The sequence below is a fragment of the Sitophilus oryzae genome, unplaced genomic scaffold (genome assembly GCF_002938485.1).
Source record: "Sitophilus oryzae breed Bouriz unplaced genomic scaffold, Soryzae_2.0 scaffold_1521_pilon_pilon, whole genome shotgun sequence".
In the NCBI taxonomy this organism is placed as follows: Eukaryota; Metazoa; Arthropoda; class Insecta; order Coleoptera; family Curculionidae; genus Sitophilus; species Sitophilus oryzae.
In genome coordinates, this window is record NW_022146194.1 from 2,445,238 (window position 1) to 2,466,772 (window position 21,535).

At 31.4% G+C, this 21,535-nt stretch overlaps 4 protein-coding genes across 6 annotated transcripts in view; 3 read left to right on the forward strand and 1 right to left on the reverse strand.

Moving 5' to 3' along the window:
• Positions 1 to 11,535, forward strand: part of LOC115878739 — a 133,414-nt gene extending 121,879 nt beyond the window's left edge. For 2 of the 3 annotated variants that reach the window (XM_030895323.1, XM_030895324.1), the window contains 2 exons: positions 729 to 989; positions 3,404 to 4,076. In XM_030895323.1, the coding sequence (XP_030751183.1) occupies positions 729 to 989; positions 3,404 to 3,527 (385 nt within the window). In that variant the 3' untranslated portion in view covers positions 3,528 to 4,076. Of the gene's footprint in view, positions 1 to 728; positions 990 to 3,403; positions 4,077 to 9,758; positions 9,803 to 9,858 lie in introns of those variants that run through there. The other variant, XM_030895325.1, reaches the window with a different exon arrangement.
• LOC115878741 (mitotic spindle assembly checkpoint protein MAD2A) lies at positions 8,966 to 12,520 on the reverse strand. The gene is made up of 3 exons (XM_030895326.1): positions 12,339 to 12,520; positions 12,133 to 12,279; positions 8,966 to 12,079 (listed from the first exon to the last, which is right to left on the reverse strand). Exons 1-3 carry the CDS (start codon positions 12,502 to 12,504, stop codon positions 11,685 to 11,687), a joined length of 708 nt encoding a protein of 235 aa, XP_030751186.1. The 5' UTR covers positions 12,505 to 12,520; the 3' UTR covers positions 8,966 to 11,684.
• Positions 12,521 to 13,431: 911 nt separating this feature from the next.
• LOC115878742 (heat shock protein 83) lies at positions 13,432 to 17,766 on the forward strand. Its single transcript, XM_030895327.1, has 2 exons — positions 13,432 to 13,589; positions 15,398 to 17,766. The coding sequence occupies exon 2, from the start codon at positions 15,398 to 15,400 to the stop codon at positions 17,540 to 17,542; it is 2,145 nt and encodes a 714-aa protein (XP_030751187.1). The 5' UTR covers positions 13,432 to 13,589; the 3' UTR covers positions 17,543 to 17,766.
• Positions 17,767 to 18,356: 590 nt separating this feature from the next.
• On the forward strand, positions 18,357 to 20,712 carry LOC115878751 (GPI transamidase component PIG-S-like). The gene is made up of 3 exons (XM_030895340.1): positions 18,357 to 18,543; positions 18,596 to 19,574; positions 20,591 to 20,712. Exons 1-3 carry the CDS (start codon positions 18,444 to 18,446, stop codon positions 20,688 to 20,690), a joined length of 1,179 nt encoding a protein of 392 aa, XP_030751200.1. The 5' UTR covers positions 18,357 to 18,443; the 3' UTR covers positions 20,691 to 20,712.
• The last annotated feature ends 823 nt before the right edge of the window (positions 20,713 to 21,535 follow it).

Sequence of the window (21,535 nt, forward strand, 5' to 3'; positions counted from 1 at the left end):
TTTACGCGAGATTAGCATAACTACCCTAAATTTATCCAACGACATTTCTTGAACTTCTCTCTCAAAATTTGGAAATAACAGCACAAAAAGTGATAATTCTGTTTTAGAGTATGGTTGAGGATGACTATTATAAAGATCTAAATTCATTTTATTCTAAAAGAAAGCAAAGTTCCACAAAGAAGCTGCCCTGTACACAGAATCGAATTACAGAGTATAATAATTTAGTGAGATATCAATATTAAGGTTTTAATATATTTTGTATTTAAAATTATGTTATTTATAATTAAAATTTATGGAATAGGATTTAAGTTGTTTTCGTCTAAACATAATGAAATTTTGACATAAATAATTATTGTTTTTGTATAGAAAAATATTGGGTATTTTTATTAAAGCGTAAATTATTCAATATCCCTATGCTCATAGCTGACTAAACTTTTATCCTTTTTTAATCTGCCTAACCTCGATTTGACATTTTGTAAAATGACTGACAACAATAGACAGTCTTTTTGCAGAGGTGTACAGAAAATATCATCATTGTCAAGCTTTTTGCAAAGTGACTGAAAATAGATAGGCTTTTTGTCAAAATTCCTTCTTTTGTGTAAAAAGCCGGCGCTTTATGCCTAGTCTTTTTGCAAAAAGCCGGATTATTCGATACGCCTGCGACATATACATTCCACCTAGCCCCAACTGTCTATAGTTTATAATTACAAAACAGCTTGATTTCGCAGGACTTCGAGCGTGCTGACGATCAGGAGCCCGAAGCGCAGCGACTACGGCAGCTACGAGTGCGTCGCGCAGTCGCTGAACGGCACCACCGTCTCTAGAAGGGTGGACGTGCTCAGGGAAGCCGCGCAGCAGGAGGCGCAGGCGCCCGCGCGGATCTACCCGCCGCAGATCAGTTCGCGCAAGTGTCCCGACGAGCAGGCCAACTTTTGCATGAACGGCGGCAAGTGCTACGTGGAACCCGACGGCTACATGTTATATTGCAAGTGAGTAAACATTTTTTTATTATTAATTTATTATACAGGATGTCCCAATATTTCGTAGACTACGTATTTTTGGAATCAAAATAAGTACATTGCACGCAATTTATCTCTACAGGGCAGTCCGGAAAATTCGGCAGCATATTCTGCAGATAAAAAGAGTAAAAAAGTTTGTATAAATGTATGTCCTAAAATGCTTAGTTTTGGAGATACAGGGTGTAGAAGTTTCATTTTTATTTCGATTTTTTCCAAATAATTTCTGAACTAACATCGTTATATATATATATAAGTCGGTTCGGAACGTTGTACGACGTTTTCCGACACCTAACCTCCACTCTTGTCTATTTAGCCAGAGATCATCAGGTATTTCTCTATTTTCTAGTTCTTTATCCACGCCCTCCCTCCAGCTTCGTCGCGGCCTTTCTCTTTTATTTCTGCCTCGAGGTGTCCACAGTAAGATTTTTGAAACCATATGAGTTGTTTCCATATGAGTTGTTTTGTTCTTATGTCGTCCATAATCTCCTTATTCTGTTGTTGGTTATTTGTTGTCTTTTCGATTTTCCAGCAGATCTCCTTCAGTAATCAATTTCGGTCGCTAATAGCATGTTCTCTGTTCTGCTTTTCGACTGCCATACTTCGCTTCCGTAAGTTATTATACTTTTCACTACTGTATTATATACGTTCTTCTTATTAGCTTTAGAGATTCCTTGAGCCCACAGTACACCATTCAGCGTAGATATTGCCCTTCTGCCTTGCATTATTCGATCTTTTATACCCTCGTCGAGTTTTCCATCGTTAGTAATTTTTAATCCGAGATATTTATATTTGTCACAGTTTTTTATCACGCTTCCATCCTCTAAGACTATGTTCTCTTGTGGCCCCCCTACAGTCATACATTCAGTCTTGATGATATTTACCTCCAACCCCCATTTCTTATACTCCTCTATCAGCTTCCTTGCCATATATTCAAGGTCGTCGTGATCTTGGGCTAGGACTATCTGGTCGTCCGCAAAAAATAGGGTGTATAGGGTGTCCTCATTTATTAGGGGGATTCCCATTCCTCTACACTTAAGCATCCATTTTTTTAGTGCTTGTTGCAGGTATATTTTGAATAGAACAGGAGATAGGCAACATCCCTGTTTGAGGCCTAACTAACATCGTTATTAAGATGAAAATTGATGTCTGGGTGTTTTTGTCTGTGCCTGTGTCCCTGTCTGTTTCTCCAGTGGACATTCTGCTTTTCCCTAATACAGAATTTTAATGCGCTACGAGCCATACATTCGGGTATTCCCAGTACTGGCTCTGGACCAAAATAGGATGCCGATGATCCTTGCCTAGCTAGCTCATCGGCTTTTCCAGAGATATAGACTTAAGGCTTTTTCGTTGCATTGAATGCCGCTGTGGCCAGGCACCCAGAATAATTTAATTCTGTTCCTTCTTGCCAGAGCTCCCAGTTCACCTAGGCATTCCTGGACGAGTCTGGACGACACCTTTGGGCTCATAAGCGCCCCAAGTGCCGCCTGACTGTCTGAGCATTTTTTCATGGATTTCATGGACATAGAACTATTACGTATTTTGGGAATCAAAATAAGTACATATAAGACACAATTTACCTCTCAAAAGTGCTTCGTTTGTGCATTCTTCCCCACTGGCTGACTCAAATTTTAAAACAACAAACACATTTTTTCAGATAATCAGATAATGAAGAATGAAGCAGATAAGGTCGCAGCGACCACGGATATATTACGTATATATAGGTGTGTCCAGATAAACGATTAGTTTCAGCAGGGCTGGCAGATCTAACGATTTTTTACGTTTAACCAATTAGAAAATACTGTTTTCAGAAATGTTAAAATATCCGAGTTAACTAAAAAGCGAAATTCCTATTCATGAGCCTAATAAATGTTCTAATATTATATAAATAAAGCATTTAAAATATTAACGGTAATTACAGTAGGTGTTAATTAGTATAGTTTTTACACATTGTAGAGAAAGAAAAAAAAAGATTATACAGGGCAGATCAAAAATAATATTTTAGTGCAATTTACTCAGGAGTCCACTGGTCGCAGCGACCAGCCAACGACCAGGCTTGGTAGTGGTCGTTAGTGCGCGTTGTATCATTTGATTTAATGGAATTACAGGTAGCAGCGACCTGGTTGCGCAGTAGCGAAATACCCCCAACCCCCCAGCCAGACTTAGGATTCTGGGTTCACAAGTTATTAAACTTTATTTTTTTTTGTTATTCTAACTTGCCTAAAATATGTTCTCTAAATATGTCGCCAGCTCTCCGGCTAATAGTTCACACTCATTTTTTTATCTTTTTTAATATGTTACATTATTCATGGGATTTATGAGTATTTCTCTATGAAATGTGATGTTGTGAGTCTTTTGCTTAATTTTTCGTATGTTTCCTGTTTCAGGTGTCCAGTGGGATTCCAGGGGTGGCGGTGTGATATGAAGGACGTCCGACCCGATACCAGTATGTATCCCCAACCTCCAATATACACATGTACATTAGGACTGTCCACAAAATATTATTGCTAAACAAGCCACAATACAAATATATATTGAGAAAGAAACATATAGAGAAATAAAGAGACGTGTAATAAGAGATAAATTACACAATTCACCACTTGTACATAAAGCGTTTAGGCATAATATGCCACAAACGCACTGTATATTTGTACATGATCCTGTTTTTTGTATAAGACTGTTAAGAGATTTATATTTTATTAGTAAGCCAGAGACAGCTATAAGACCAAAACAATCGTCGTTTTTTTTTTGAAAAAATATTCTTCAGTCCTTTTGCCCAGATGAAATGCATTCCGAATATATCAAACATTTAAAAACTTTCGAATTTTCCAGGATTTTTTAAACTTAACATCAATTAACCGTGTGTGGTAATTTAAATTTCAGAGAAATAAGTAGAGACTGAGGGGTTTTAGTATATGAATAACGTTTTTAGTCAACTAAAATGCAGTTCATACCAAACAAATTTTCAGTCACGTGATTAAGCTTGACCGGCACAGCGTTGCCCACATTTACATATTTTCTTTTAATCAAAATATTTTAGGAAACAAGAATATATAAACATTTATTATTTACATCAACAAAACTCACCTGCTTAACAGCACTTAACGGACATAAAAATATTCTAATAAAGTTGCGATGAATTTTTTACGGCTATTAAGCTATCTTTTACCACTTCGCATTAAAAGAGATTCTAAAAAGAACAATGGTCGACTGCAGCATGTCTGCTAGTAAACATTTTTAAGCTTAAAGTAGCACAACACTATTGATTTAAAGCAAAAACTCGTAATACTTGTTAAACTCGTCAAACTAAAGTGTCAAAGCGAATGACAATGTCAGGAAATAATAGTTATTTTTATACAAGACAATAAAATGGTATTTTATCGTCGTGTATATAGTGATGTAAGATTTCCAGAAATATATTTTCGGAAATATTTCCTGAAAACATTGGAAATATATGGAAATATTGGAAATATATGAAATATTTTAAAAAATAAGAAAAACTGAAATATTTATTTATAAAAATCATAACAAAACATCGCAAAATACAAAATAAGTTATTCTTCAAATTAAAAAATAAATTAAGGTTAAATTTGTACAAAAAAATATTTTTGACACACTAGTCGAGCAAGAGGCATATATCTATATCAATAACATCTTCTTGCCAGCCTACTTCCTCAAAATCTTCAATAGTATCGGAAATAAAAATTGATCTATTGCCGTTTCCTATTTTCTTCAGCAAGTTTTCATTATGGGATACATAGAGTAGCTTAGCGGCTCTATCATTAGTAAGCCTGTTTCTCTTTTTTGAATGAATATTACTATAAACGCTAAAAGAATGAATATTACTATAAACGCTAAAAGAGAAACAGGCTTACTAATGATAGAGCCGCTAAGCTACTCTATGTATCCCACAATGAAAACTTGCTGAAGAAAATAGGAAAAAATATTATTATATAGGGTTACAAAATATGAAAGATATATAAATAAACATCGGGATTGAATCGTTAATGACAAGGTTTAAGTGTTTTTAAAAATATTTTCAATATTCCCAATATTTCCGAGACACGTTTGAAAATTTCCAATATTTCCATTTACAACACTACGTGTATAAAACAATGTTTTTTTTCCATAGCAAGTTACGTTTTAAAAAATATTCAGAAATTATTATTTCAAGGAATTTATTACGAGTAGAAAAAATATTGTGCTGGGATGGCGTTAGTTTCTATGTAATTTGACAAATAAATAAAGCTGTCTCTTTAGTTGTCAGTTTTGAGTCAATATTTTTTAATTCTCTTTCGTGTCGATTGCTGATTGAATTGGAGCCAGAAATGGCTCAAAACGAAATAAGTAAATTACCAACAGATATTCAGGCTGAGGCGACAAACGCCACATCCAAACTACTTCTTCCATTTAAATCCCGAATAACTTATGAAAAGGAATACAAAAATTTTCAAAAATGGAGGCAATTAAACGTGCGAGAAGAAATAAAGTTTTTAACCTATCCTCGCTGTTAAAGTATCATTTAATCTACCCTTGCGGTTAAAATATTATTTTATTTACTATTTTTGATAGATATAAGACAATTTTAACAGTCGCTATCGAAAAAATAAAAAAAATGTGGCTATGTATATTTTTTTAAAATCAAAAGACTAATAAAATCGCTTTTCAACAAAATATATCATGTTCCTATACCTAAACCTTCCGGTTTTTTAAGTAGAGCTAAAAAATTACAGAAAATGACGAGCTAAGAGAAAACAATCTATATGTACTTATTTCACTGAAATTACATTACAATACACACACAGAGAAAAAATAAATATCTACAACAGACAGTTTGTTTTCCAAAATAAGTTTAAAAGATCTTTTATACAGGGTGGTCCGTTTTTTGTAGCAACTTTCAGAGAAAATATATTTTGAAAATTAAGTTTTATAAAACACAAAGCTATATTTCTTTAAATATCTTCACTGATTGAAATCTTCATCTAAAAGTATATTTTTTCCTCTTGATTGTTGCAGTCCTGCCTCAAAAGACTAGGTCGCCCTGTGTATTTCCTTACATAGTAAATTCACCAGAACGAAAAATTAACACTCCTAAATCATACATCAGATTTATATATACTATGTATATACATACCTACTATTTGTATTTTTATAAGTTGTCCTTTTTTTGTATGAGTAGGGGATACATAAATTATTCATTGAGCACATCCCTCAGTATTTAATCAAGTTCAATGTTCAGTCAAACACAAAATAAAAAGTTTATATAAAGTGGATTTAGTCTGCAATTCTAATATATTGTTTATTTCCAAAATGTTTAAAGTTATTAAATTAAGTAATAGTATTGAAGATAAAATATTATAAAAGTTGAAACGGAATTATAATTATCAAAGCAAACGAGAACGTTTATTTTTAGAATTATAATTATATAAATTTTATTACTAACAGTTTTAAAAGAACTAACTAACTAATTATACAGGGTGAGTCTTAAATAAGTGCAAATATTTTTAGGGGTACGATCCCACACTTCCCCAATAAATTAACGCACCACAAAAAAATACCCAAAAGTTTAAGTTAAGTTTTTGTCAAAATCGCTTATCCGATTTGGACGATTTTTTTTGAATGATAGGTTATTATTTCCACAATGTTGCTATACTAACTGTATTTTGATAGGAACCCTTTTTATACTAATACCGGGTGTAGCAATTATAACGTGTTTTTTTTAATAAAATTTGTGACACCCTGTAGAGTTGATCAGCTACAGTATCAAGTTAAAATTGAAATCACATTTTAGCCTTATCTTTTTTTTACATTTTGTTTTTTTATTTACTTCATTATCTTCCTTATTACACGAGAAACAACATTTTATAGGATGACATGATTTAATATTGGTTTTAATTAACATTTTTTGATTTTAGGTAGCGGGCTATGGAAAAACACAGATTACCAGTAAATGTCAAATAGAGATGCTTGTTGTCAGTGTCAGTCGTTTTCGTCCTTTTATTATATCAAAAATATGCAACGTGCACGTGAAACAAGAAATCTTACTGGCGAAGAATGTGCTCAAGCATTAATATTGTCTGAGGAAGGTTGGAGCTTAATGTAACTCACTCAACCATTTCACGAGTTATACAACGGTATAGAGATACTGGGAGTAACTGTCGCAGGCCGGGACAAGGCAGGAATCGAAGAACCAATCCGATTCAGGAACGTTTTTTAAAACTCTCAACATTAAGACAACGTTTCGTAACAGCTCGGACCCTTCAAACTCAGCTCAGAGATACTAATGGTCTACAAGTTTGCACAGAAACTAGCATCTCTATTTGACATTTACTGGTAATCCGTGTTTTTCCATAGCCTGCTACTTACTTTAGTGAGTAAAATGGCAAAATGTTAATTAAAAACAATATTAAATCATGTCATCCTATAAAATGTTGTTTCTCGTGTAATAAGAAAGATAATGGAGTAAATAAAAAAACAAAATGTAAAAAAAAGATAAGGCTAAAATGTGATTTCAATTTTAACTTGATACTGTAACTGATCAACTCTACAGGTGTCACAAATTTTATTAAAAAAACACGTTATAATTGCTACACCCGGTATTAGTATAAAAAGGGCTCCTATCAAAATACAGTTAGTATAGCAACATTGTGGAAAGAATAACCTATCATTGAAAAAAAAATCGTCCAAATCGGATAAGTGGTTTTGACAAAAACTTAACTTAAACTTTTGGTTATTTTTTTGTGAAACCGCAGAAAATTTTTTTGAATTTTTTTTACTTTTTAGTTAAAAAACATAATTTCTTGATAATGTGGTAACATAGGTAGTAGATTAAATTTACAAGAAAGGAAACCCAGGGGTTGTCAAAATTTAAGCAAAAAAATATTTTTTTTGGAAATTTTCAAAGTAATTACTCGGTTATTTTGGACTCATTTGAAAAACGGTAAAGAGAAAATATGTTTCTTTTATCGAGATCTACCAGCCCTGAAAATATTTGCACTTATTTAAGACTCACCCTGTATAAAACAATATATTTTCTTTTTAATTCAATTCAATTAATTTTTTAAATAGAGGTTAGTTAAACACAATTTATTTAAACCAATTTCAAGTCCGGCCCTGGTTTTTTAACATATTTAATCTATTTAATTTTATTAAATGTTGATTAGCGCTCATCAATATTGTTACAATGAATATAACGAAGTAAAATAATTTAAAACCCAGAGCCGGACTTGAAATTAGTGTAAATAGTATTGTTAAGTACCCAAAATAACAAAAATATTAAGTGTGGCACATCGTAGGAGAATGAATTCTTTCAAAACTTGAAATAAAAAATGCAGGTCCGTATTTAAAAAAAAATAATTTGCCCCATGTATCTCAGAAACTATTAGCTAATTTGAAAATCTAAAAATACTGCCAGATAACCCTGATAAAACGGCTATGAGAATGTGCAATTAGTTTTTCGATTTTCTAAAAAGTAACGACAGGAAAAATTAAAATTGATTTTCAAGCAATCCTTGAAATTTTTGGAAAATTCCTAAGGGGCAAATTTGCCCCAATTTAACTATGTTCTTATCTATTACGGTTTCCGAGATACCAATGCTCGTACCACGAATTTGTAGCACCCTGTATATAGACACTAACTAAAATCACAGACTCGGAAGAACTGCATTGCGAGACTGGGTATTTATTATTTTTAACTTTTACTTCACCATTTTGTCAAGTAACACTAATTGGCATTAAATAAATAAAATATTTCTATTACACAACTTTCAAAATATTTTTTCTTCAGTTTACAACACTTTTTTGAAAAATTGTTATTACCATTTTAGAAATAACACATATAAACAAAAAAATCTTTAAACACACTGTATAAAACTGAACTATTGAATTTGGTTAATTATTGACATTTTTTACATTCTTAACTAAGAGAATAAATCAAACAAAGTCAGGGAACCATTTTTAAACTATATATATTACTCCATTTTTTTTGTATAATCTTGTACATAAATTAATTTATTTATTACATCTATACTCACAACAAACTCTGAAATCCAAAAAAGTATTTATATATAACAAAAAGTCTAGCTGTAACATTTTGATTAATAAAAGAGAAAATAGAAAAAACTTAAAACTATTGTATTTTATTTTTCTCTAATCTGTAATTGGAAAAACCCCTACAATTATATAGTTCCATGATGGTTACTTCAAATTTCGATAGGTATGTAAGTAAAAGAGTTTTTTTGAATTTGATTTTTGCACAAATACCTAACATTAACCAAAAACATAACTTACTAATCATTTTGTACTAGACAATAATAATTTTGTTTAGATTTGTTGTGAGTCAGATGTACTTAACATTATTTTTTAGGCATGTTTGTAGATATATAGTAGATTTAGTACACTCTATAGTAGTTAGTTAAATTGCAGTTATCCTCAAACCTCCAAAAATAGGCAGTTTTTCAATTTAATTATGTTTTATTAGTATTTTTAAGCATAAAGAGAGGCTATAGTTCCTAAAAATCCTTAGTTATCTAGCAAAATAATCGTTTTAATCATTGTATTTAATTTATTATACACTATACCCTCTCTATGACAAAAATTATTTATTTATGTTGATTTTTTACTTAATTTTACTAACTGCTTTAATAAAAATATAGTATTCTTTTCAAACTAGAATAGATTGCATGAAGTTACACTTAATAAAACATATACAAGTGTCTTAAATAAACTTTGTACTGATTTCAGATTGATATTAAGAAGATATATAATTATTTCAAGCTCTTACGACGGTAAGCCTTTGAAACATTGGATATTTATTAAATAACTATTGGTTTTACGTTTTTAGGAACAAAATTACAACTTGCAATGTCTTGGACACACCTATAGAAGACATATATGGAAACATATATATTTTATGAAAAACGAAACTATACCAAAGATAAGCTGCTTGCATTAGGACTTAGCATTGATGTAAATACTCATTATATATTATTTATTGACTAAATTAACAAAGAGAAAGTTATTGTAACTTATTGTAACATGAAGGAGGGGGCATTTTAATAGGAATTTATGCTAAAAATATTTTGTATTGTTAAGATACTCGCAGAATGTGATAACGACGACCAGCTAGATATATGAATGAATTAGTTTAGTCTGTGAATCTCTAAGCTGATTGTCGTATTTACCTTATAAGTTATATAGATGATTAGAAAACGTTCGCTTTTATCTACTTACTACATTGTTATTTGTAATAGGAACATTGTTAATTGTTATAATAATCGTTGCTACATATGTCTGTGCGCCGATATCACTTTGAAGATGTATATTTCCAGATTTGTAGAGATGCCAGAATTTAAATTCAAGAAAAAAATGTAAACAAAAAAAGTTGGGTTAGAATTACAAATGACGTTTTCTTCTCTTCAGAATTTTGATCCTAAGATAACAGAGTTTATTAAACTCGGGCTGCACAGAACACAAAATATTAAAAGAAGAAAATGATTACTTAACCTGACTTTTTAAATTTATTTAAATTTTTGAAGAAAAAAAAAATTGTTAAATATTTCATAAAGAATCATATTTGAGAGCTATCAGTTGGATAATTCCCATATATATGAAAAAAATCATAGAAGGATTTAGTTGAATTAGTGAGACAAGACAAATTTTGAAAAAAAATGTTCATGTGGTTTTTCTAATTCGAAATGTTAGGACAATCAGTATTAAATGATTAAAAATATGCAGCTTCGAGTGAATTAAATATTTACAAGAAAAGGATATGCCAGTATTATTAGTCCATTAAACTATACTTAAAGAAAATACTTTGATGTTAAAATATAGACTTTTTAGATTTATAATTACTTTTTTTTTATTCCAGTGCTGAGTTAATATCTGGTTTATTCTTCAAGTTATTTCAATTTGATTTCAATTATAAAATTGTAGGTGCTATAAATCTTGAATTCCCTTTTTTGGTGCTATGAAAATATAGATATTTTGAATATTTTTTGATTTTTTGTCTTTCTGTTATAGAAATATATGACTGTAAATCTTGCCAGTATTTTGAAAATCACTGTATCATGTAAGAAAATTATTTATAGAAAAATGAATAAAAGTTGGCATTTAATAGTCTGCTGATGATGCTAACATGGTTAGCGAAACGCGCATCCAGTGCAAAAGTAAGTGTTTTGGTGTAGTGTGGCGAATTAGTGTTTTATTTTGCTGTTGTAACACCAAAAAAAAAGTTCCAACCCCCAACTCTAATAACAATACATATACAAGTATGTTTTTTATATCTAAATTACTAATTTGTCTGTGATTATTACTCAAATCCTAATTAAATAAAATTGTTAGCAAGTTTTTATAACAACATTCAACATAGAGACTTTTTATCAACCAATTTGTTTACTTGGTGCCACAGTAAATGCAACTTTTATTGATTACCTTTTAAAACAAAATCTGTTATGAACTATAACACAAATGCTTCGCAACTATTACTGAAATATAAAAATATAGAAATCATCAAAATTTATATTTGTTTCTGTTTTTTATTTCAGCACTATCCTATCCCTAACGAGTTAATAAAAAAAGAATTTCACTTATAATTAAAAGAAACATGGCCTAACTGTAAACAAACTTAATAAAATAACATTTAAAAAAATTAAGAAACTACTACCTATTTCAGTCTTCAAGTTTATAAGTAACAATGGTTTCCATCTTATGTATATTTGTAGAGAACGACCTCATTTTCACAGATTGGGCATTTTTAATATTAGCTGGTTCGGCCTGAGCCCACTCTTCGGGCAATTCAATATCATCTTTCGCATAAATCTGAATATCAAAACTACAAATACAATCTAACAAAGGTAAATATGTTACTGATGAAGTGATCTGTTTCAAAACATCCCTAATCTCGTTTTTGATTTGTTTTAAGGGTTTTTCCGATACTTGTGCATCTCCCAATTCGGTGTCACCTTCGTATTCAACTTTGAAATCCCACCGTTCCATCACTTCAAGACTTTTTACGTTCGTTATAATTAAAGCTACTTTGTTCACTCTTCTCATCGCTAGCCAATCTATACAAGAGCCTAGGTTAATCATCAGAAGTATAATAGATCAAAAACTTTACCTTTTAATTGTCCCAAAACTGTACTTAGATAATCTTTAATCTTATTGTCCGTGGACATAAGTATATTCAAGCCATAATTCTCTTCAGTTTTGAAATTTTCAGGCGGGTATAAACCCCTCTGATATAAGATAGAGTTAATTCCATAATCTAAAATAAAAAAGAAACTGTTACAAGAACTTGATAACGTTATATTGAGATTTTCTGACTTAAATAGTCACAAACTATGTCAGCTGATCCCTTAACCGTTATGGCAGATTTGTTTTTCACAGCAGCTGTGGTCATTATCGAAATTATTAAATAAATACGCTTAAAATTGTTAAAATAATCTAAAGAAAATTTGGTTGAAAACACAAAACCGTTAAAATTTGACATTTGAAAATATTTGACACCGTCTGTCAGATAATTTATTCTCCACATCTATCCACAACTTATTACTATCTTTCTCTCTCTTTCCCACAATGAAAAGTTTCATAAAGAAAGAGAGAAATATGTTGAAATATGTGATTTCTTTAATCTACGTTGAAAGCAGGTTGAAAGTGGAATTTTCTAGAGGCCTTATTTTTAAAAAATATATATTTTAATATTTCGTAAAAACCAATATTCATTATTTTCTAGCAAGGCTTTTACCCTTAAATTTTCGCATTATTTACACACTTTGTTATGTTTATCGCCTTTATTGAAAAAACAGTACAGAGAATCCTGGTCTGTGATCCTGGTTAAAATCTACAAAACATGTCTAAAAATATCTTTCAAGAAGTGATTTTATTTTTAAAAGAGTATTGAAATATTCTTGCTAAATCTTAGCACCAAATAACTTAATTGAAACAACCGTAGGTATCTATAATATATTAATATGGACATTTTGTTTGCTTTCTTCATAAACTTTGATTGAATGATTTAATACCTATTTAAGAAATAGGTAAATCAATAATAGGTAATACCCAATAATATTTTAATTTTAAAACATGTAGACATTCAAAGATACGTATAAAATGTATGTTACAAGTCCAAGAATACAAATTCAGATGCATATTTGCAATATCCCAATTTAATAGTGATCAAGTTACTTTTTACACATACATTTAGAAAAAAACTATATGTAAAACGTAAAAACCTTACAATTACAAACAAAACATTAAAATATACTTTATTTTAAGCAATTTATTTACTAAAACACCAGATTAAAATAGCATGGTTGTTTTGAATTTAGCGCCGAATATTCCGGAAGCTTACTGCTTTCTCTCTCACAAAATCCATGACCGGTTGCTTCGAAAACGTTCCATTGCGATCGAGAACAATCTGGAATTTCGACGCTTATAAAATCTGTCGGTTTCAGAAGCGCGTTGTCAGAATTGAAATAAAACTTGTGCCGAGCGTGCGAAGCCAAGCAGTGCGAAAAATCCCCAGCGACTCATTGAATTTTATTTTTTTATTGAAATAGACGCAAATTTACAAAGGTAAGTTCGTATTTTCATGTTATTTTTTGTTTGATTTAATTCGCTGTCATTAAAATGAAAAATGTTGAAGTTTTTCCGGCATTTTTCGTCGTTCGTAACAAAGGAAGGGTTTTATTGAAAACCGTGCTTCTTTTGAAATAATTAAATTGTTTCCTATTAAATATTACTCATTTTAACGCCCCATTTCTTTGTTAAATCATTTTTATTTCAATTTTTTAATGTCTTTGACTTTTCAAAATTATTCTAGAGAATTCTTTCATGGCGCACCCATTGAAAATAACGCTTTGCTTTTGGTTTTCGATAAAAAATATTTTCCTGTGTTGGTTATTTTTGATTTTCTTTATAGAATTTTCTAAAAATACTTTCGAAATATATATAATTCCTCTTTCGTTATAAAATTTTTCTGAAATTTAATTTTTAAAGGGAGGTGTTCAGGTTGGATAGTTCATTTAATTTATTTTTGGGGTTTTGTAGAACATTTTATAATTTCGTAATTTTACTTCAAATTCCAGAAGATTTTTTCACTATTGTGCAACCTTTACAGATTTTTTTTTGGTGTTAGGTCGATTTTTTTTTCAAAATATGTAATTAATGTCGTCTATTTTTTATGAGTATTTTAAAAATGCCCAACCAGGGATTTTATGATTTTTTAAAATTCTATTTTTCTTAAATACCGAGTCTTGAAATTTTAATAATAACTATACAGGGTGAGTCTTAAATAAGTGTACATATTTTTATAGCTGTTGTATTTCGACCTCAGGAACACGTCTATGAGGTTTGTTTGATGGAAAAAATTGGGAATTTTCAATTTTTCGAAAATATTGTTCGAATTTTTTAAATTTTTAGTTAAAAATATAATACCGTATGATCGAGAAAAAAAACGGCGTCCAGTTGGCTGGGAAATGACGATCGATGACATTTCCCATATAAAATGACAGCGTTCTTCATTTCATAGCCATATCCATCGCTGACGCCGTTTATTTTCGATCATACGGTAGGTGTCTTGATAATATGCGGGGACATAAGTGGTAGAGATTAAATTTAGAGGAAACAAAAAAATAAAAATAATTTTTTTAAATTCTGAAATTAATAAATTAACTGTTATATTTTGGGCTTAAAATTATGGTTCTTTTCTCTGAAAAAGTCCAGTATTTTTTTTTGGGAGAAATGAATCGGCCACATAGGTATAGACATTTTTTATGTTTCTTTTATCCATTTCTACCAGCCCTGAAAATATGTGTACTTATTTAATATTCACTCTGTATAAATTCTAGTAAAATACTTCAATGACTCATTTACAACAATAAAAGTTCTACAGGGTGAGTCTTAAATAAGTGCAAATACTTTAAGGGGTATATTTCGATCGCAGAAACACGTCTATGAGGTTTCTTCTTGAATTTTTTTTAATTTGAAATTTTTTGGGATTTTTCTTTTTATTCATAGTTAAAAACATCTTCATAATATGGCAACATATTGTAGGTATAGGTATATGTAGTAGATAAAATTTACAAAAAAACCCAGAAAAGATCAGTGGTTCTCAAAAAAGTATTTTTTTTTAATTTTCAATTAAAATATTTCGGTTATTTTGGACTTACTTGAAAAACGGTAAAGAGAAAATATCTTTTTTTGTCGAGATAAGACTCACCCTGTATATTGTTTTGTTAAAACAATTGATTAAAAAATATGTTTAAAGCTCAAGTTATAATTTATGATTTTCTAGCTTTTTTTGTTGAACCTTTGAATTCATCCATTATTTCGACTTAAATTTCAAAAAATAGATGTCTAAATATTATTTTTTTTAATTACAGATGCCTGAAGAAAGCCAAGACGTCGAAACCTTCGCTTTCCAAGCCGAGATCGCTCAGTTGATGAGCTTGATCATCAACACCTTCTACTCCAACAAAGAAATCTTCCTCCGAGAATTGATCTCCAACTCTTCCGATGCTTTGGACAAAATCCGCTATGAATCTCTCACCAACCCATCCAGGCTGGACTCTGGCAAAGACCTCTACATCAAAATCATCCCCAACAAGAGCGAAGGAACCCTCACACTCATTGATACCGGAATTGGTATGACCAAAGCTGATTTAGTCAACAATTTGGGTACCATTGCAAAGTCTGGAACCAAAGCTTTCATGGAAGCTCTCCAAGCCGGTGCCGATATCAGCATGATTGGACAGTTTGGTGTGGGTTTCTACTCAGCCTACTTGGTAGCAGACAGGGTTGTTGTAGTATCGAAGCACAACGATGACGAACAGTACATTTGGGAATCTTCTGCTGGAGGTAGCTTCACTATTCGTCCAGACCATGGGGAACCTTTGGGACGCGGTACCAAGATCGTCCTGTACATCAAGGAAGACCAAACTGAGTTCTTGGAAGAGAACAAGATTAAGGAAATCGTCAAGAAACATTCCCAGTTCATTGGTTACCCCATCAAATTGCTGGTGGAAAAGGAAAGAGAAAAGGAATTGAGTGAAGACGAGGCTGAAGAAGAAAAGAAGGAAGAAGGTGAGGAAAAGGATAAACCAAAGATCGAAGATGTCGGCGAGGATGAGGATGAAGACAAAAAGGAAGAGAAAAAGAAGAAGAAGACCATCAAAGAAAAATACACCGAAGATGAGGAATTGAACAAAACCAAACCAATCTGGACCAGGAATCCTGATGACATCAGCCAGGAAGAATACGGTGAATTCTACAAATCCCTCACCAACGACTGGGAAGACCATTTGGCTGTAAAACACTTCAGTGTTGAAGGTCAACTTGAATTCAGAGCTCTCCTCTTCGTTCCACGCAGAATTCCTTTCGATCTGTTCGAAAACAAGAAGCGCAAGAACAACATTAAACTGTACGTAAGAAGAGTATTCATCATGGACAACTGTGAAGAACTCATTCCCGAATACCTGAACTTCATCAAAGGCGTCGTTGACTCTGAAGATCTTCCTCTGAACATCTCCCGTGAAACCCTGCAACAGAACAAGATCCTGAAAGTGATCCGCAAGAATCTCGTAAAGAAATGTTTGGAACTTTTTGAAGAATTATCTGAAGACAAGGATGGTTACAAGAAGTTCTACGAACAGTTCTCTAAGAACTTGAAATTGGGTATTCACGAGGACTCGCAGAACCGTACTAAATTGGCTGATTTACTCAGGTACCACACTTCTGCAAGCGGTGATGAAGCGTGTTCCTTGAAAGACTATGTGAGCCGTATCAAGGAGAACCAGAAGAGCATCTACTACATTACTGGAGAGAGTAAGGAACAAGTAGCCAACTCTGCCTTTGTTGAGCGCGTCAAGAAGCGTGGATTTGAAGTTGTTTACATGACCGAGCCCATCGATGAATATGTCGTCCAACAAATGAAAGAATATGACGGAAAACCTTTAGTTTCTGTAACCAAAGAAGGCCTTGAATTGCCCGAGGATGAAGATGAGAAGAAGAAACGCGAAGAAGACAAGGCTAAGTTCGAAGGTTTGTGTAAGGTCATGAAGAGCATCTTGGATAACAAAGTCGAAAAAGTCGTAGTATCCAACAGATTGGTTGAATCTCCTTGCTGTATCGTCACATCTCAATACGGCTGGACAGCTAACATGGAGCGTATCATGAAAGCTCAAGCTCTTCGCGATACATCCACCATGGGATACATGGCGGCGAAGAAACATCTCGAAATCAACCCCGACCATCCAATCGTTGAAAACCTCCGTCAGAAAGCCGAAGCTGACAAAAACGACAAAGCTGTCAAGGATCTAGTCATTCTTCTGTTTGAAACTGCCCTCCTTAGCTCAGGGTTCACTCTGGAAGAGCCCCAGGTTCACGCTTCCAGGATTTACCGGATGATCAAGCTTGGACTGGGAATCGACGAGGAGGAAGCTATGCTGACTGAAGAACCCGCTGTTGCCGACGTGCCTGCGGACAGCGGTGATGCCGAAGATGCCTCTCGAATGGAAGAAGTCGATTAAGTTTGTCGTTAAGAGTTTATTTTTTATATATATCAACAGGACATGTGTTGTAATATGTTCTTCATTCCACTGTCATGATTTTGTATAACGAGTATTATTTATTGTTCACGATTTTTTTTGTATTGAAATCTGATTTCAGCCCTGTTTAGGTATATGATTTTATTTTTGGCTGTGCCAATGTTTTTTTATTACTAGATAAAATAAATTAATAATAATTAACATTATCCCTTTGTTTTATTTAAAAAATAGCTCTAAAATGAGTTATTGTTGTAACAAAAATGAAAACTTTTCATATTTTGAATAGTCAAGAATTCTGCAAGCTTTGAAACAATCTTTTATGATTGTTTAATTCCTTTTAAAAAATCATTGATCTTAAAATTATAAATTTAGGAGCTGTTAGAAATTATGAATATGTTTAGGTACTTATTAACTTTGCTTATTATTAAGAGTACTTCAATTTTGAAAAATTAAGAGTATTCTATTTAGCAGTTTTCTTTGTCTTTAGAGCAAACAAAAATCTATAAAGTAAAGCCTAAAGAGAAATATTAATTCGAAATTAAGTATTTATTTAAAGTGTTTCACAAAGTACTTGCCTAGATTTTCATAATTTCTTTGCAAATTTTTAAACGAAGTAACTATATCACCTGAAAAATGTAGAATCTTCTCAAAGTGTTATTACTTAAATCCTGTTTAAATCTATTCTCTGGTTTAAATAAAAATAAACAAAGAATTTGTTTAATAATTTTAATACATTTGACTATAGAGCATACTTAAATTTGACTACAATCAAAGAATATCTTAATCTTAATACCCCTACAATATATTATTTGTCTGAGGCTAATGTAAATAAATATAACCTAGTTTTTTCATATTTATATTTATTATTTTATGGCTTAGTAAAATGGTTTTAAAGAGACAATTATTAATAGCGACCTTAATAGCGAACAAAGAGAAAGCTGAGGAAGCTGCAAAATCCAAAAAAATCATTGACAACAACAATGGTAATTTTTTTTGTATTACATCTATTTTTCCTTAAGTTTTTTGTGTTTTTAGGAGACAACAAGAGAACCTACAGTATTCTCTCTTATTTTATCGTACTAGTATTACTAGGAAAACCTATATGGTGGTACACAACTAGAGTTTACAGAGCCACATTACCTCTAAATGCAATTGATGAACTACAACTTAGAAACAAAACTGTTAGTGAATTCGGAATACCCTTAAGTTTAGAATACGATCTTTTAATAAATTTTGTTCATCCCGATCCAAGTAGTCTCTCAATCGACGTGGATATCCTCCAAATCGATGCAGCTTTAGATAATTTTGCCAAGAAACACCTACCAATAGCCGATTTTTTTATTAAATCACAGTGGTTGTATTTGACTGAGCTTGGTGTCATTCCTCATAGAGTAAACGGTCATCTTGCACTGTCAGAAAGTCAGTTACCTCATATTATTACTCCGTTAGAAAGTAAGTTCTGGTCACATTTATCTCCAAGGCCCAGTATAAACCTAGTTGTATATTTTCCACATTGCAAGTCGCCTTTGTATATTTATGATAACAATAATGTAAGATCGCAGACAAATGCTTTTGTCAGTCCTAGATGGGGAGGTGTATTTATACTAAACCCAGATAATAAGTCTTGTGAACAAGGGAATTATATTATCGATGCCAGAACAACTGTATCAACATTTGAACAAATGCTTTTAGAGCTGTTTAGAGTATCAAATAATAATGTTAATGCTGCTACAGAGCTTAAACAGAGAAAAACATATGAAATGTTAGAATCATCAAAGAAAACTTTGAAATCTTTAGCACAGTTGCTCTCAGAGATAAAGAGTATAGTGATAAGCGATGAGATAGCTGATAAAGTTAATGTAGCGGTGGAAAATATAAATGCAGCTGAGGAACTGATATTAAAAGGAAAGTTGGATGATGCTTTGGTTAAAGCAAAGGTAGCTTTTCAGAATTCAGAAGAGGCATTTGGGCATCCATCGCTTTTGGCTCTTTTGTACTTCCCAGATGATCAAAAGTAAGTGATTTAGATCCTAGTAAATACTTACTATCATAATCCAGAGTTGTCAAGTTTCCTAGATCTTGTTTCCAAATTCCCTGGAATTTTCAAACTTCAAGATTGTTTATATCAAATAGTTAGGAGTTAGGACAATAGTGCACATTATTTAGTTAGAATTTTTGTCAGATAATTAAAAGAAACCTTTTAAAATATTATTATTATTACTAAAAATTATTGTTTTAAAAGCAATTTTTTCTGGGGATATAAGATATATTTGGTAAAATTATAAATGTGTCTTCTAAAATTTATTTATCTCTTCAGAATTTCCTGTTTGTTCATTTGTCTTCCTTTTAGTTTCACAACCTTTAATTTCCCTAAATTTAGGAAAAATTCCTTAGAACTGGCAACTATATCATATATCATATCTATGATTTAAAAAAAAATTATAGTAGGCTTGGAAATAACATAGTTTGAATCTACATTAGGTAGGTCCCCGAATTGTCTTTACAAGAGCAAAAAATCTTTTATTTTGGGAAAAATGCATTCTTCGTAAAAATTTTTGCTTGTTCTAAAATGGTTAATCCTGTATATATTTTCACAAATTTCCATACCGTTTTAGAGAGAATTAAAGAAAACATATAAAATATGGTTGAATTTTTCAGAAGCTTTTGAAGTCCTAAAATCAAAAACGCGTTTTTCTGCTTCAATGTCATATTTTTTCATATATTTATATTTTTTGGAACATTTATATCAAAGGAGCCGACGCGACGCTTACTGTAGCTTTTGTAAATCTAAGGTATTCTATTTATTTGTGGTAAAGCTTGAATTTAAATGTTATTTCTGCGCCTACTCTGACGTCTTTTTTATTTCATCACATTGTAACTTTGTACCATACGATCGAAAAAAAAACGGCGTTAGCAATGGCTATGAAATGAAGATAGTATTGAGAAAATTATACAGGGAATGTCATTTCCCTGGACGCCGTTTTTTTTCCGATCATACAGTATTTTACTAACAGTGAGTTTTTTTTACAGATATGCCATATATATTCCGTTGTTTTTGCCTGTGATGATTCCAGTCGTCATGTCACTGACTCAAATAAAAAACAAATTATTTAAATCTAAACAAAAATAAATTAATAAAACATTAAAATTAAGAGTTGTTTTATTTAAGCATTAGGAAAAAAAATGTGAAATGTTTAAATGAAACGAAAATATAAAAAAAACAAATTTTATTTTTCAAATTTTTACACTTGCATTTTGAAACATTTATACATAAGTATGGTCGATAGTTATTAAAAAAATTAAAAATCGAAAAGATGTGATTTTTTTTAACCTTATGAAGAAGTCTTCTTTATTTGTTGCTCCTAGATTTTGTGAATACTTTTTTTTCAAAAATTTTGTTATATTTAAGTCATTTAGGTATTTACCTTATACCTCTACGTATCACATATTATTCTAAATACACAGAAAATAATTGTTTTTTGTAAGTATTTTAGACTAAATCGTTATATTATTATAAATAATGGTATGTACAGAGAAAACTATACATAGTATTGGATGGGAAAGTCAATTTTTACTGCATATTTCAGCATTCTACTACTGCATATTTCAACAGGTAAAATAATGTACAGATCTCTTTAGGTACACCCTGTATATGCGAGTGTGTTACTATTCATTTAAAATGTTATTCACAATAGGTTTAACTGATTAGTTAACTAAATACCTAGAAAACTAGTAATGGGTAACCGGGTGCGTCTCAAAAGTGGCTCACCCCTACAACTTTTTTATTTTTTCAAATTAAATAAACGAAATTTGGTATGTTAGTATACGACATAAATTAGTATTGATTGACGCATTCAATTGTTTTTGGTCGCTTCCTGTTTCACGGGAAATGGCTACAACTTTTGATTTTCAAATGTCACCCTCGGTATATTTCTACTTTATTCGATAGAAAATGACACTTTCAATAGAATGACA

What these genes read in the sequence shown, in the direction of transcription:
- LOC115878741 (XM_030895326.1), bottom strand. Translation starts at nt 12,504, where the DNA reads ATGTCAAATTTTAACGGTTTTGTGTTTTCAACCAAATTTTCTTTAGAT. An exon ending in CATAGTTTGTGACTATTTAA is followed by an intron (nt 12,280 to 12,338) that starts GTCAGAAAATCT and finishes TTTTTATTTTAG; the next exon opens with ATTATGGAATTAACTCTATC. An exon ending in AGTTTTGGGACAATTAAAAG is followed by an intron (nt 12,080 to 12,132) that starts GTAAAGTTTTTG and finishes GCTCTTGTATAG; the next exon opens with ATTGGCTAGCGATGAGAAGA.
- LOC115878751 (XM_030895340.1), top strand. Translation starts at nt 18,444, where the DNA reads ATGGTTTTAAAGAGACAATTATTAATAGCGACCTTAATAGCGAACAAA. An exon ending in AATCATTGACAACAACAATG is followed by an intron (nt 18,544 to 18,595) that starts GTAATTTTTTTT and finishes TTGTGTTTTTAG; the next exon opens with GAGACAACAAGAGAACCTAC. An exon ending in TACTTCCCAGATGATCAAAA is followed by an intron (nt 19,575 to 20,590) that starts GTAAGTGATTTA and finishes TTTTTTTTACAG; the next exon opens with ATATGCCATATATATTCCGT.
- LOC115878742 (XM_030895327.1), top strand. Translation starts at nt 15,398, where the DNA reads ATGCCTGAAGAAAGCCAAGACGTCGAAACCTTCGCTTTCCAAGCCGAG.